Below are 15,862 nucleotides of genomic sequence, written 5' to 3'. Positions count from 1 at the left end.
TCACCATGAGCTAGATTCTAATACGTTCAAGAACTTGTGCGGAGGAATGTCTGTATTGTGTTTCACCAGACAAAATGCAACTTTCATAGGTAGGAGTGTCTCCACTATAGGCACCACCCCGCAGTGAATAACCAGACATACAGCATATTAGAGAGCATGTGCTCAGGGAGAAGTAATAAAGGACATGGAAGAGCCTCTTGTCTGTGACACTGCTGTATACAGGGGGACACAGGAACAGCGTGAATCATATACCTGAGGGGCAATCGTGACCAGGGGAGCAGGTTCCACCAGAAAGGCCATCGGAAGGGACTCTTGTCTGGGCACCCTGCTTACACCAGAACCCAGCCAAACAGTCTCCTGGAGGAAAAAGTAGAGGAGGAGGTGGCATGTGCTTCATTCAGGTTCTGCAATAATGCTGCTCAGGTTTGCAGTCCTGTCCCACACATTGACCCCAAGACAATAGTTTATGATAGAAATGCCATTAAAAGGTTTAATGATGTAAAATTGCACGGTCATTTTACAGTTTAACATTATAACCATGCTTTAAAAAAAAGTATGGATTTACCGTGCTTTACCATACAATTCTTTGCCGTACTTATCAATGATGTAGCCGATTGGGCAGCGTTAGCACTGTGCTTTACACAGTGTTACAATGCTTTGCCATACTTACAATAGCTATGATTTTAGCCGATTTGGCAGTGCTTGCACTGTGCTTTATGCTGCTATGCTTTTACCATGCTATGCGTTCACTGCAATAATGTTTTGTAATTGAAGCTTTACCTGTGGGCTCTGCGAGGCCAATAGCTGAGCAGTACTTTCCTGGAGGACATGGGAGACACCCACTGACATCCTGCACCCTCATCCTGGGGTTGAATGTCCCAACTGGGCACCCATACTGGGTAGCAAACCTTGTGCCTTGTGGGCAGTAATGTCCTTGTGGGCATGGGTACTGAGACGGGTCCTGGACCGGACCAAGGCTGTTATCACAGTAATAACCTGAAGGAGCGACACCTGGATTAGTCATCGACGAACGTGGGATTAATCAGGGTTTAAAAAACATCTACATTTACCTCTCATTGACGTATTTAAATATGCTAGTACCTGACTACAAGCGTTAGAATCATATTTTAAAAAAAAATTAAATAGTCAATGCTACATGTGTCTTTATTCTAAAAGATCCCCTAAACAGTAAGCCATTTAATATATGCTCTGCATTTAAATCTCCCTCTTACCTTCTTCACAGGGTTTGCATGCAGCTTGATTGTCCAGGTTCTGATATGAGCCCGATTCACAGATCACAGGAGCAGGGCTTCCCTCCGGGCAGTAATGACCGACCGGACATGCAAAGCCAGTGCTGACCCTCTGACCGGGAGGGCAGAAGTACCCTGGAACACACAAGGCAACCAAACACTGTAGGACCTGTGCAGGCAGATACAGGCTGATGGCCTAGAGGGGGTATTAACTCTGAATGGGTTAGATCTTACCCTGACGACATGGGCCGCTGGGGGTGACCAGACCTGCTGTCTCACAGTAGAACCCCTCGGTGCAGGGCAAGCACTCAGACTCGCTGACCAGGCCCTGGACTCTCGAGAACGTGCCTGGGAGACAAGGCTGTGGGTCCCCTGAGCCAAAACCTGGGAGAGGGACATGTAAAGAACAATGAATCAGTCAGGGACGTGGGCTGAATTATGGCAAGTGTATGGCACTGCTGTAGCTACGCTTAGAGATGGTTTTGGTAGTGACGTAGCTTTCATTTAATCCAGTAATCCACACATGTTTGTCTCATGCAAGATCAATTTAGACTCATCCTCTGTTGTCCAGCCTTCTAGATATCAGATGACAGCACAGTGAGTTTTGCTTACCTCCCCACTGATAGACTGTAATGGATATGGCAGACTATGACTTGCACTATTTTCAGTCAACCCAGCATTAACAATAAAAACACAACATAGATTCTTCACAAGTCTCTGCTCCCTCAACTGCAGGTCTCCAAGGTCCCCTCGCTCTATTTCACAACATCACACACATCTTGTGCAGCAGTTGCTGAAAAAAGACAATAAGCTCTTGTGAGGAAGGAAGAAGGCCATTACCGCAGAAGCTCCCCGGGGGGCAGCTGTTCCCTGTGAGCTTGTCTGTAGGGTTGGGCTGAGAGGCTCCTCCTGAACAGTAATAGCCAGCGGAGCAGGAGCCGCTAGGACGGGACAAGCCTGAACAGGAAACAAGACACCATGCATTCACGATACTTTCTGTAGTCCCTACATTTCAACTTTCAATACCAAACCTGTGGTGGTTTAGTTGAACCCTGAACAGTATCTGGAACAGAGACAATCTGAATCTTCAAAGACAGTCCAAAGATATTATGTATTCAGTAGTAGAGAGTTTGTGAAGTTCCCTGGAGTGTCTGTTATATAAGTTGTTATAATACCACCGTACAGTATATAGTATATAGTGCCTACCTGACCCATTGCAGTAGGCTCCAGGTGGACAGGGAATGGGCTCGGAGCTCCCTGAGGGACAGTAATAGCCTTCCTGGCACTTCCCTCCAGTTGCTGTGGCTGGGCAAAGGCAGTTGGCATTGGTGTAGTTATCCAGGTCGAAGGGCTGGGAGTTCCATGCAGCTGATACACAGAACCAGCCTGAAGAGACACAAAATCAATTCAGAAAAAAAAGGACCAAAGCTGGGGCTGAAGTAAATATATATTCATTTTCTCAACATTTACTGCAAATCATAAAACCATTTATTCAGATGAGAAACATTATGAAGGAAGACAGACATACAGATTAGACCAAAAAAAAGTATTAAGATGCTGCAGTTCTACTGAATAAAACCCACAGACCTGCTTTACACGTTCCAGACACAGCCGTGAGTCTTTCTTTCTCACAGTAATGACCCGGCGGACAGGGCAGGCAGCTGTCTAGGCTCTGGGTCATGGGCTCAGGGTTATAGTAGCCCCTGGGGCAGGGGAACTGAGTGGCGTACCTCGTACCTTAAAGCAATGAAGCACAAAATTACAGCCTTGATCCTCCCAGCCTACCGTTATCCTCAACGTCATACTAACACTAAAAGAAACAAATCCAATTCTTTGATAAACGTTCAAGATATTGAGAAAGTCTTCTGGTCAACTGGGTGCATAAATAGATTTACTGTTTCTATATAAGGAAAAAACAGAAGCACCCTTTTTGTCAGTACACAAATTGTCATCTACTGTCACTGCAATAACACCCAGCAGGTTGCATCAGTGACTGATGCATCATCTCATTGCTGAGAAGCACCTCTCTTACCATCAGGACAGTAGAAGCCAGGTGGGCAGGGGAAGTCACTGTACGTGCTTGTTTTCTCAGGGCAGTAGTAGCCAGCTCCACACTGAAAGCACTTGGCCTGGCCGGTCAGGTTGTTGTATGTTCCTGCAGGACAGGGTAGGGGCTGTGCACTCCCAACAGGGCAGTAGTGACTCACTGGACATGGGCCGCCTGCACCCTCAGACCCTGGAGACAGAAACAGGGCACTGGCTATAGCTTTCTATAAAATCTGCACATACAATTACAGCCCTGCAGTTCTGCGGAAGTTGACCTTCTTGCTCACACAGTTCATTAACACGATTTCTTACCCAGGGGTGACTGCGCCCCGCCAGTGCAGTGGAACCCCTCTCTGCAGGGTCCGGCAGGCTGGCTCAGCCCCTCTGATCCACAGAACACCCCCGGAGGACAGGCACTGCAGCCAGACTCCTCCACCACGTGAAGTCTGTATCAGAGAGAGGGACGGACAACCTTCAATACCCTTATAAAAGATGACCATAGTAAAAGCATAGCAAAGTGTAACAGAGCACAGTGAAAGCATGGTAAAACACAGGTAAGCATTGTAAAGAATAGCAAGGTGTGGCAAAGCATATAAAGCATATTAATAAACATAGCAAGCAGGGGGAAAATATGGTACATGCATAGTATAACCATGGGAAAAGCATGGGGGAAAACTGCAAAAATACAGTGCGAAAATACAGTGGTAAACTTTTATAAGGCTAATCATGGAAAAGAGGACTAGCATAGACTACTTTGCTCCTGTGACAGAAAATGACTTGATCCAGCAGCACCATTTCAAACATATAATACCTTATCTTTGATCTTGAGATTGATCGTCACACTATCACTATCACCTGCCATATCTGAGTTTGTTTAAAGTCAAAACTGAATACGTGCAGTGATGATTTCTTCCAGGGTGACTGATATACCCGAGTTCTCACTGCAGTTCGATCCTGACTCTCACCTGCTGGAGAAAGTCCCGCGTGGGCAGGGCACGGGTAGGCTGGTGCCAGCTGGACAGTAATGCCCCTGGGGGCATGGCCCCCCCACCCCAGTGCTGATGTTACCGTCAGGGTTCCTGAAGTTCATACCTGATGGGATTGAAACAATACCAGAGACATAGTATAACTCAGAAAGCAAGACTCTAACACGTGTGTTTCCCTTACAGTGGTGTTGATAATGGTATCTGCTGTCCAGCTACACATTCAGCCAATTTCACTGCTGTTCCCCTGATTTAAATGGCTTACATTTCTATGCCATCTACTGCTGTGAAACCTATTGATGGCTTAACATCAACGCGTATCTTCCACTGCGATCTACTGTTAAATAAACAAATAAATAAATAAATCTATTGGCCACAACAGTGTGAAGTGCAACTCAAACCTTTTAGTTTAATACAGGTAGAGGCTAGCTGTTATATCAGATCAATGCTGTTAAACTACCGAGCCAGCCAACTTCTGGAGGACAAAATGACTTCATACATGCAGACACAAGCAGACCCAGATATATAGTACCTGCTAAACAGAAGTAGCCAGCCTGACAAGACCCCGTAGGAACAGAAAGACCCCAGTCTTCACAGTACATGCCTTTAAAGAAAGAAACATGAAAAAGCAAACTGGTACAAACACACACTTAATGCAAATACAATATATTTAGTGTAGATTTATTGATAGGCAAAATATCAAAAGTAGTCCCATAGGACTGGAAAGGATCAATCCCTTGACCTACCCGCAGGGCACAGTTGGCATTGCTCCAGCTGGCTGTTCCCAGGCTCTGGACTGTAGGTACCTGGTGGGCAGGGCAGGAGATCTAACCCTGTGCCCCCGGGGCAGTAATGACCCTCCGGACACAACTGGACGCTCTGCCCTGATAAGCAATAATAGCCAGCGGGGCAGTCCAGGCACTCAGCGACTCCTGCAAGTTTAAAACAATGGTATATTAAAACCCTTCAGAGGGCTCACAAATCTTGGTTCATTTTGTAGTGTCTATCTCTATTAGAACGGATTGCAGGTACCCGTGATGTTGGCGTAAGAACCATCTGGGCAGGACAGGGGCAACACCGAGCCTTCGGGGCAATAGTGACCTTTAGGGCACCTGTCACCCGATACCCCGTCCACTGGCATTGAAGACTTAGCCCCTCCCGAGCAATAAAATCCTGACAAAAGAAGAAAAGAAAATGCATATTTTAAGCGGTAAATAAATTAAAGGACTTGACATTTTGATTTGCATTTAAAAAGAAGACTTTTGTTCAACTTCAAGCCTACCAGGTGCACACAGAGCTGAGGGTTGAGTCAGGCCGGTACCATGACAGTAATGCCCCGGGGGGCAAAGCCAGCAAGAAGTCTGGTTCCAGGCCCCTTGCCCATTATTCCAGGTTCCTGGGGGGCAGGGGTTTTCAGAGGGGTGTCTGGTGCCCGACGGGCAGAAAAAGCCAGCAGGGCAAAGGTCGCCAAATGGCATGTTCACCTAACAAAGGAACAATTGAAAAAGGCTACAAAACAAATGCATTTCCAAATGATAAAAGAAGGCACATTTCCCAACTGAATTCAATTTCGAATAAAAACTTAACCATAATAAATGACATCATAAGGTGGGGATATCAGATGCTTAAGGTGTGTGTTTAAAGCTGTGCTGCACTGTGGCACTACTGCTATCAGGTCTGTAGTTAAGTAAATGGTAGATTTACAGGCATTGAGGAGTTGGCCCCTCCAGTGCAGTAGTAGCCTGGCTTGCAGGGCCCCACTGGGACAGAGAGGCCAGCCATGCTGCAGAACTGCCCGGGGTCACACAGCACACACTGCCCAGTATCTCCAGCGCCCTCCTGGGCAGTGTACGACCCCTGCAAGAGAGACGAGAGCACCTTGCAATCATTTAAGGTTCAAAGTGCTTTGCAAAGCAGTTGAAAGAATAAACAGGGTAAATCGAGTTGAATAAGGCTTTGCTTACCGCTGGGCAGGGAGTGGGTGCGATGGTCCCCGGTAGGCAGTAGTGACCTGGAGGACAAGGGAAAGGTCGCACCAGACCAGTCTGGTTACAGAACTGGCCTCTTAGACACTCCAGACAAGAGGACCGTCCCCGAGCCTGAGAGAGAGAGACAGGGAGAGAGAGAGAGAGAGAGCAATAATAGCTCGGGTGAGAACTGTATAGCTCACAGTCCCAAGCAAGTTGACTACTGTTTAAAATGTTTTTTCATCTCACCTGCCATTCCCTCGTTCACCTGCAGGGGTCAGTAGTACCTGTTACTGCAGTGCATCACACAACACTGCACTGCCTCCTATAACAGCACTGAGCAGCAGCCTTCCAGACAGACTCATCTCTTTGCACTTACCGGCTGAAAGGTCCCTAGTGCACATGGTTCGGGTGTGAATGCTCCCGGCAGGGTGTAGTGTCCTTCCTGAGTCTCGTGCTGATTGGGTGCAGAGGCACCACCGGTACAGTAATATCCAGGAGAACAGAGACCAGCAGGAGCAGAGATATTAGACCCAGAGCAATGGTAGCTGTGCAAAATAGGAAAAAAAGACAAGCGATTCTGGCTTAAAAAAAAGAAAAGTGTGTCAAGCAATGCTTTAAAATCAGTTTTCTGTTTAGCTTCTTTAATATTATTACTGGTCCATCTTTTTATTACAGTGCGTGGTCTGATTGCTGCTAGATCACTGGAAGTGATTGGGTACCAGGAAACAGCAAAAGTGACATCTATAGCGTTGACTCTGAAATATCTAAAAATTACAAACTGAAGTGCAAAAAATGCAGTGAATATTGAACAGAAGAAAAAAGGGTGTCAAGAAGATGTGAAAATAGACTTTAAAATTGTGTTTAGCACACATATAAGAGTAAAGAACAGTGAACTGAAGCTGAGCTCCTTACCCTGGGGTGCAGTCTACACAAAGCCCCGGACGGCTGAGTCCTGTGGCATTACTGAAGGTCCCAGGTGGGCAGGGCAAAGGGAAGGCAGAGCCAGCTGGGCAGTAGCTCCCAATCGGGCACAGTCCACCAGTGTGCCCATCAGCAGGGGTCTGCAGAGGGACGAGCACAAATCGACCTGGCTAGTTTGGACTGTCATCAGCATTCTTAAACACCCCCCTTGCAACACTGCTATCCTATGGCAGCCCAGAGATACCAAAACACTACCCCATCCTCCAAGTAAAAGGCAGACAGCACTCATCAAGCATAAAGCAAAGGGGAGCCTCACTGCCCCACTGAGTTCAGATGATGAACTTAAAAGACACATCCACAATGATAACATCATTTGCTTCCGAAGTTCTTGGGTTTCAGGTCTTTTCATGTCACACTATAGCAGCAAAGGAAACTGATTTGTTTTGATAAAACCTGATCTATCTGACTCTGCTCATGTACTTACTGCAGACCTCGCTCTCTCCCTGCAGTAGAACCCAGCTTCACAGGAACCAGTGGGTTCAGTCAGTCCAGTACCAGCACAGTACCAACCCCCAACACAAGGAGCGCACTCTGAACCAGCCCCCAGAGCAGGCCTGGCACTGTAGGTCCCCTCTTCACACGGCTCAGGGCTGCTGCTTCCCTCAACACAAAAGTAACCCTGACCAAACACACAAAGAGATGGTACAGTTTATTTTATTTCGGAGAGTACTGAAGACTAAAGAATACAGCAATGTATTCTTTGGCTTTATTCAAAACAAAACTTCAAGAGGCGCCATATATTATGGGCTTAAGAATGTTCACATTATTGTCAATGAAGTGCGAACATGTCTTCCCATGTTTGATTGAATAGTGCCATATAAATGGGTAAATAACACAAAGGGATAAAATACATATTGATTGAATTGACTGAATCCACTTAGTGAGATGCAGTGGGGTCTAATATAGTTACAGCATATGCCTTGTGCCAGATTATCCTGTGTTTGAATCACTCAGTTTAGCAATGGACTGTTAATGATGTATTTTCATCAGCCTGTAGGTACAGCACTCACAGGGCCTGTGCTTGCAGTTGTTTGGAAATCAGGTTGCATATGAGCATTTCACTTGACATCTTTAATTCTCTTGACATCATTAATTCTCTTGACATCTTTAACTGGCAGAAGCAGGAGTCTGAAATACTATGACAGATAAGGATGTGGCTTTGTACTGGTAATACACTTTGTATAGTTCTTACACAGTTTGCAAGAAACTGAAGTGTATTTATAGTTTAAGAAGTTTGATTGGAAATAGGGGAAAGGCCTAAACTGACAGCATTTCTCTGAAAAATACATGAAGGAAGTGGTCTGTCTATTTTTACAAAATGACAACGGGAAAGCACACAAATGCAAACATCTAGTAATGTGATCAGTATGGCTCCATCCATCCAAATCCTGCAGAACAGGGAAAGCATGTAATTCTATGCAGCAAGGTAAACAAGATCAAGGTATACTGAATTAGACCAAGGTTTCACGCAGTGCCTTCATCCAAATAATGCCAAGGCATTCAACCGCACCTACTCTAGGGCAGACAGTGGGGATCTCAGTGGCTTCACTGGTACAGTAAAACCCTGCAGGGCACGGCTGACACATCTCCCCTCTGTGCCCCAGGGAGCTGTTCCGATAGGACCCAGGGGTGCAGGGGAATGAATAAGGGTACCCTGTACCTACTGGGCAGTGATACCCACTAGGGCAGCTTCCAGTCTGAAACACAGTAAACAGAAAGCAGTCAGGAGGTGAGGTATGAATAGTGTATCTAACACAGCACAAGCTACAGTATAATTTGTATTACAGAACAGAAGTCTGGCTTACTGGCCGGGAGATCCCCTGGGACTCGCTGTAGCAGTGCTGCCCGGCAGGGCAGGGGGTACAGTCAGACACCTCTCGCAAGCCTTGACGGTCACTGTAGGTCCCGTTTGGGCATGGCCTAGGGTTAGGATCCTTTGGACAGAAGAATGACAAAACGGCCTGTGTTAAAGATTTACATTTTGAAATGTTCCTGAGACAAAGCACCCTGTTTTAAAATGATTTCCTACTGACAGCATATTCAAACAACATTCTTAAAACAGTAAAAAAAAAAAAAACAATGTGAATAAGAAAGGCCGTACAGTCACAAGAAATACTTTTATTGGAGAGGATACAATACCAGCATTCAATTGCTATGGGGACATTTGGGAATACAGTACTCCTTAGAACCCATATCAAAATGTACCATGGTAAATTGGAGTTTACAATGTTTTACCATACGTATATGTGGTTGATTTTCTGCCTGTGCTTTATCATGAATACACTGTGCTTTAACTCATATGGGAAAGGCAGTGTATACAGTCAACACTCCTTGCTTACAATGTCTCCTCCTGGGCAGTAATAGCCTTTGGGACAGAGAGTGGTGGCTCTCTGCGGCTCCCTGTCCAGACCTTCAGTGCAAATCAGTCCAGCTGGGCACACCATCAAGCTCAACATCGCCTCCTGGCTGGTGGTCTCATTACTACAGTAGTGTCCAGGGAGGCAGGGCAAGCACAAAGCCGAACCATGATCCTAGTGGATAAAATAATACTTAGTACTGAAAAATAATATTTTAGCAGCTGCCGTGTGTTGCCAAAAAGTCCCAGGTATAACCTGACAAAACAACACCTGGCAAAACTGACAGCTAAAGAAGCAAGCTGTGGTATAATGTATCAATACAGCGAGTCAAATCGGAGTGGGTTTTCAAACACATAGCAAAATCTGCAAAGCACGCTGAAAATGGCGTTGCATGTCACTGATTGCAACATCATTCTGTGCAGCCAGTTTTCTCAAGCAGCTTCCTCGTGACTGCCTTCAACTGCAGTGCAAACTAACAGCAAGGGAAAGTGAAAGACAAAACATTCTTTCGACAAGTCAGCTCCTGCACAGCTCTGCTAATACAGTATTTACATCAGCAAATTCTTACACACTACAGAAGCGACTGACGAGAGTAAAGAATTACTCTCCTCCTCCTCTGAGAGAGAGACAGAGAGAGAGAGACAGAGATTGAGAATTCAAAACAGTGTGTGTGTGTGTGTGTGTGTGTGTGTGTGTGTGTGTGTGTGTGTGTGTGTGTGTTACGGCTCATTTGTAAAACCGGCAAATCTATAGATTAACCGGTTAATGTATAGATTTTCCATCATACCAGTCAATGTATAAAATAAGGGCTTGATGTTTTCGGGTTTTATTTTTGATCACATGACGTCCCTTTAAACTAATTGAGAATTGAGAATCATTTAAAATCTCCTTGATATGTAGCAAAGAAAAATACATCTTAAACCCAGTTTGTAATGAGTAGTTTTCTCTTTGTTAGGATGCAGTGACATCTTAGCAACTACTAATTAACATTTAGAAGGGAGGTAGAGCTTCGGAAAATAAAAACCAAAAAGTTCAAGCCCTAAAAATAACCAAGGAGATGCGGAAAAATCTATACATTTTCCAACTCGCAGGTCAATTTATAAAATTTCCAAGGAGGTGTTAGTTAATGCATATAGCTAAAAAAAAACAAACTTACAGTTAGTTAATGCATTTGAGTAACAAAAACATAAACACAGCTACACCTATGAAAAAATATAAAAAGGATCGATTCACAGCTGCTCCACTCACACGGCTCATGGAGGGACCAAGCACACCATTGAAATGGTCTGATAAGTCTTCACCTCAAACAATAGCTGCTGTACGCATTAACTATCACTCCTTGGTTATTTTATAAATGTATATGTGAGCTGGTAAATCTCTACATTTACTGGTTAATGTATAGATTGACTGATGAGCTGGCAAATCTATACATTTGCCTGTTAATCTCTCTCTCTCTCTCTCTCTCTCTATATATATATATATATATATATATATATATATATATATATATATATATATATATATATATAGTTCTCCCTTACTGAATAGCTGCCAGTCCCACAGGCCCTGGGTTTGATTGTTGCAAATCGAGGGCAGTGATAGCCTGCAGGGCACGGGGTGCAGTCTTCAGCTGCCTTTCCTCCTTTCACCCTCCGATAGGTAGCCCTGGAATTGCAGGGATGCACAAACACCACGTGAGACACCAGCTATATCATACAAGGCACAACAGGAAAAAGAGGACATTTGAAGAGAAGCTTTCAACTAGTGGTGCAAACTGCTGAATATGTTGCACAATTATGTACGGGACTGGCTGTACAGTGATAAGAGGGCCGTGGCTTACTGTATGGGGCAAAGTGTTTAAACTCACACTGGGCAGGGCGTGGGTTTGGCAGAGCCCTCAGTGCAGTACGATCCCTCGGGACAGACCCGGCAGTCATCTTTCTGTCCATTGCCCATCCGTGTGCTGTAGGTACCGGCAGGGCAGGGGAACTGGGAGCCAAACTGTGTGCCTTTGGAATTAAAATGAATGAGACTTTCTAATCTCAATACCGTTAAATCTGTAACAATAAATGCATTCAGACAGTATACATAGCGTTCATATTTAATAATTTGGGCGGTTTACCTTCAGGGCAGTAATGTCCAGAGCTGCACCTCCCAGAAGGCAGTCCTGCCCCAGTCAGGCAGTACCACCCCCTGGGGCAGAGGAAGCACTCGCTCGCAGAGACCAGGTTAGTCCGGTCGCTCCAGGTACCAGCTGCACACTTGTGCTGGGTGGGGAACATGGTTCCACGGGGGCAGTAATGACCAGCAAAGCAGGGAACCGGGGGTCTCTGGATTCCACCCGTACCTCGAGAAGGAAAATCAGTACAGCTGAAGGGTAGACGCATTAAATTAAATCCAGATGCTCACCACAGGTATAAGCCTATTCGAAAAGAAATATCGCCCAGGCAGCATTTTGCATAAAACAGGATTATGCTTTCTCGTTAGGATTAAAATAAACTTAAATATCTATCTATCTATTCACACTATCTAACTAGCAATATAAATCCTAGCAATCCAGGCACACCATAAAACTCAGGTCCTTTCTAATGCAAACAATGTATAATACATTTTAAAATAACAGCTAGACGAGCCTTAACAATGCAGCTGGTGTCTCCTCACCTCTCACGCAGGCATGGCGCGGGGGGCACAGTCCACACTGGGACCTGTCAGTCAGGTTATTCAGGTTACTGAAAGTCCCTGGGGGACAGGCGTTCTCCAGAGCATTGGGTCTGGAGGAACCGGGAGGGCAGGTGAACCTGCCAACAGGAGCAGCACAGTTAGGAGATGAGCCTGCTACTACTTGCTTAGGATCTGAATGAGATCTACACTGGAGACGTGCTGCTGTTAATAAATACAAGACAAAAAGCATGTCAAATAATGCAGCTGACATTACTCTTCAATGCATTTACCGTGACTGCTACCATACAGTATGCTGCAGAAAGGCTGCTGCATGTAACGAATGACAATAACCTGAAGGCTTCATTAGCTTTATGAGGTTTAAGAAGTTTAATTTCAGCTTATTATCCCTCCTGTACAAAAAGGGTCTCCAAGAATAGACAGGAAAGGAGACAGGTTTGGAGACCCCTGCTGTACAGTTTCAGCTATGCTAGTACTATATGACCTGAAGCAGGCCAACTGACCTCCTTGCATCTTTAAACCACCAAAGAATGACTTCTAAGATGTGAAGAAATGCTTCTACAATTCTGAAATGATAACATTGCTGAGAATAGATTTAGCTGATGAGCTAGTTTAGGACTGATTATTTGGAAGCGCTCTCTGTAACTTCCCTTGGAAAAAGATCAGCCTCCGCACAGAACAGGATGTGGGGCTGTTTATCAGGAACTACGAAACCTCAAGGACACTGTGTAGGCAAAGCGGGTGGTTTCAGTGCAAAGGGGATTCCTGCAATCTAAGGAAGCATCTCTGGTACTACAGTACTGTCTGGAAACTTTTTTTCACAACTCTGCTGATATGCCAAACATTTTCCATAAGGTGTGACATGACTGCAGGCTGCCATCAGTGCATGCCCAGGCCTGCCGTGCAGCAAGCTCTGTACCTACCCCTCCATGCAGTCCACGTCAGGCTGTGGAAGAGCCATCTGGGAGCAGGCTTTACCCGCGTAACAGAGTCTGCAGTCCATGGCGTCATCCTGCCCTTGGAGAGGGTTAAACGTGCCCCGCGGGCAAGGGAGGGGGTCGCTGGTGCCCTCAGGGCAATAAAACCCAGCAGGGCACTTCAAGCACTCATTCAGGCCTTGGAGAGAACAGAAGGTTTTTAGTAACTTATTGACACAGAGGTTCAAGTCTGATTTTGTTTATATGCTGTTTATCATCAGCTCGGTTCTTACTTGCAGCCCCTTGCTGCCGGGTGTAGGTGCCTCCAGGACAGTTCATTTCCTTCACGGTGCCAGCTGGACAGAACTTCCCTCTGGCACAGGGCCAGCCTGGGTCAGCCGCCCCTGAGGGAGAAACAGACTCAACACACTGCAACTGCACAAGAGGCAGATGAGCCCGGAAGTAACCATTTTTGCTAGTTAGGTTTGGGTCACATTTACAGTAGATCCCATTAATGTGAAATGAACATGATATTGGTCAATACGCACATTTTTCTTACTCCGCTATGATTTTGAAAAGCAGCCAGCTGGGAGGCAGGGTTATGGAAAGTCCCTAAACAACACTTCTTTTTTTTGTTATTTTTGTTGTTGTCATTTTGATCTTGACACCAGAGAGTTTGCATCAACTACATAATATATGTTTTTTTTTTTGTTTTTTTTATTTATCATACCTTCTGGGCAGAATCGACCCTCTGCACATCTCTTGCACCCCGCGACGCTCGTCTGTCCGAAGTGCTCCCCGAAAGTTCCAGGTGGGCAGGGGCTGATGTGGGGCTCGCTGGTGCCTGGCTCACAGTAATAACCTCGCGGGCACAGGAACTCAGAGCCAGGGCGCCGGGGGCTTCCTTCCAGGCAGTAAAAACCTGGGGGGTGTGGAACAAGAAAAAACACCCTGGAAGTTTACGGTACCATGGATATGCATGGTAACCTAACTGCTTACCTGGCAATACCTCACGACAAACCCAACTCAATTCTAATGGAAGTTTGAGCAATACTTTATCATTATAACCACAAATCCCTCTTAATTCAAAGCTCCTATAATCTCTATACATAAATAAATAATACAGTTGCAATTCATATGATATTTCCATAGAATTAATTCCGAGCATGTGGCCATTGTTCTGAAATAACTTGTATAACTCAACCAATCAGCTGCTGCCTCTAATGATAGGACTGCAAGCCAATCACAAAGCCCTTTACCTCTAAGAGACTACATATCCTTTTAGAACCTACCAATGTAAATGACCTCAAGAAGTACAGGTTTGCGACCAAGAGGAAGTAAGAGTTTCAATAGCTAGTCTCGTATTGTTTCGAAAGACTGTAAAATAAAATCACCTGTTTGCAATGACATAACCCTCCGTGAGGCATGCGCTAAAGCAGAAATTGAAAGGATGATATCATTACCACAGTACTAACCTGCAGGACAAACAGAGCAGTCCCGCTCTCTCTGCAAGCCCTCCTTGGCACCATAAGTACCAGCTGGACAGCGCACTGCTGTACCCCAAGGGCAGTAATAACCTGCACAGCATCAAACACATCGTAACATTTACAACTACAGTATATGGAACTATTCTTCTTCTTATTCATTTATTATTATTATTATTATTATTATTATTATTATTATTATTAAATGACAAGTGCTTTTAGGGTTTAATAAACTACTAAATATCGGAGCACCTAAAACATCACAACATGACACACCTGATCAACCTCGCTATCTACCTCATCTGGACTGGAGCTAGATTAATGTCTGATAGAAACTGTCATTGATCTTAATTCTTTTTTAGGTGTTTGTTTCTACACAAGAAAAGTGCTATCTTGCAAGTAAATATATAAAAATAATAAATGCACAGAAGACTTATAGTTTTAGAGCCTCTTCTTGGGTGGGTCCCAGGTTCCTCTTGCCTACACAAAAGTTGCTTAAGAAGACACGGTTAACGAAGACAGGGTCAGCTGCACACATTAACTCTGACATACTCACCTAAAGGACAGAGCAAGCAGTCTGGGCTTTCCTCACTGTTTCTGTATGTCCCGGGACGACAAGACACTGCACCCATAGCTGCGGTGCTCCGAACTCTCCCACCCCCCTCCCAGGGGTTAAGCATTGCCCCCTTGCAGTGGGACGTCCCGTTGCAGCTCTTGCACTCTTTCTGCCCGGGGCAGTCAGTGTCGTAGCCAGGTGGACATGGCAACGGCCAGGGAGTGGCTTTGTGAGGACAGTAGCTTCCTTTAAAACACCACATGGGAGGAATTACATGACAATCCGTGTCATTTCATACCATTTCCACTCTGACCGTTACGTAACTGAAGTTCTCCACTGCCTACTTAAGGGTGTCTTTATTTGTACGGGAACATAAAAGCAGAAAGGATCAATACACACACTGCAGTATAGAACGGCAACATCACAATGATCTGGGAAGGGATAAAAACAACACCAAAGCTTTTAAGTTCGCAAACGCAAATTTGCAAAAGGATAATCACTATCCAGATATACTGGAGAACAGCAACAATTTAGATGCAGTAACAGTGGAATCTGATCCACCGCAATGACTTTTACTTTTGTTGGCGTCTTTAGTGCAACTGCCGTTATGTAAACAGCACCATTAAAAGGGCAGTAATG

General features: G+C 45.1%; 1 protein-coding gene across 1 annotated transcript in view; it reads right to left on the bottom strand.

Moving 5' to 3' along the window:
- LOC117397123 (zonadhesin) overlaps positions 1-15,862 on the bottom strand; it is a 44,171-nt gene that overhangs the window by 27,418 nt on the left and 891 nt on the right. Inside the window, exons 2-32 of the mRNA XM_059009491.1 lie at positions 15,224-15,469; positions 14,659-14,760; positions 13,914-14,105; positions 13,477-13,587; positions 13,190-13,382; positions 12,249-12,385; positions 11,710-11,934; positions 11,455-11,596; positions 11,129-11,252; positions 9,570-9,761; positions 9,036-9,164; positions 8,745-8,927; positions 7,655-7,849; positions 7,162-7,310; positions 6,626-6,794; positions 6,244-6,378; positions 5,984-6,136; positions 5,562-5,763; positions 5,312-5,452; positions 5,026-5,211; positions 4,812-4,883; positions 4,262-4,388; positions 3,609-3,742; positions 3,283-3,486; positions 2,838-2,987; positions 2,457-2,636; positions 2,091-2,207; positions 1,485-1,634; positions 1,233-1,385; positions 781-996; positions 253-357 (exon numbers count right to left, since the gene is read on the bottom strand). Of these exons, the coding sequence (XP_058865474.1) occupies positions 253-357; positions 781-996; positions 1,233-1,385; positions 1,485-1,634; positions 2,091-2,207; positions 2,457-2,636; positions 2,838-2,987; positions 3,283-3,486; positions 3,609-3,742; positions 4,262-4,388; positions 4,812-4,883; positions 5,026-5,211; positions 5,312-5,452; positions 5,562-5,763; positions 5,984-6,136; positions 6,244-6,378; positions 6,626-6,794; positions 7,162-7,310; positions 7,655-7,849; positions 8,745-8,927; positions 9,036-9,164; positions 9,570-9,761; positions 11,129-11,252; positions 11,455-11,596; positions 11,710-11,934; positions 12,249-12,385; positions 13,190-13,382; positions 13,477-13,587; positions 13,914-14,105; positions 14,659-14,760; positions 15,224-15,469 (4,914 nt within the window). The remainder of the gene's footprint in view (positions 1-252; positions 358-780; positions 997-1,232; positions 1,386-1,484; positions 1,635-2,090; positions 2,208-2,456; positions 2,637-2,837; positions 2,988-3,282; positions 3,487-3,608; positions 3,743-4,261; positions 4,389-4,811; positions 4,884-5,025; positions 5,212-5,311; positions 5,453-5,561; positions 5,764-5,983; positions 6,137-6,243; positions 6,379-6,625; positions 6,795-7,161; positions 7,311-7,654; positions 7,850-8,744; positions 8,928-9,035; positions 9,165-9,569; positions 9,762-11,128; positions 11,253-11,454; positions 11,597-11,709; positions 11,935-12,248; positions 12,386-13,189; positions 13,383-13,476; positions 13,588-13,913; positions 14,106-14,658; positions 14,761-15,223; positions 15,470-15,862) is intronic.

The sequence above is a fragment of the Acipenser ruthenus genome, chromosome 39 (genome assembly GCF_902713425.1).
Source record: "Acipenser ruthenus chromosome 39, fAciRut3.2 maternal haplotype, whole genome shotgun sequence".
Lineage (NCBI taxonomy): Eukaryota > Metazoa > Chordata > Actinopteri > Acipenseriformes > Acipenseridae > Acipenser > Acipenser ruthenus.
This window is presented reverse-complemented; position numbering and strand designations above follow the sequence as displayed.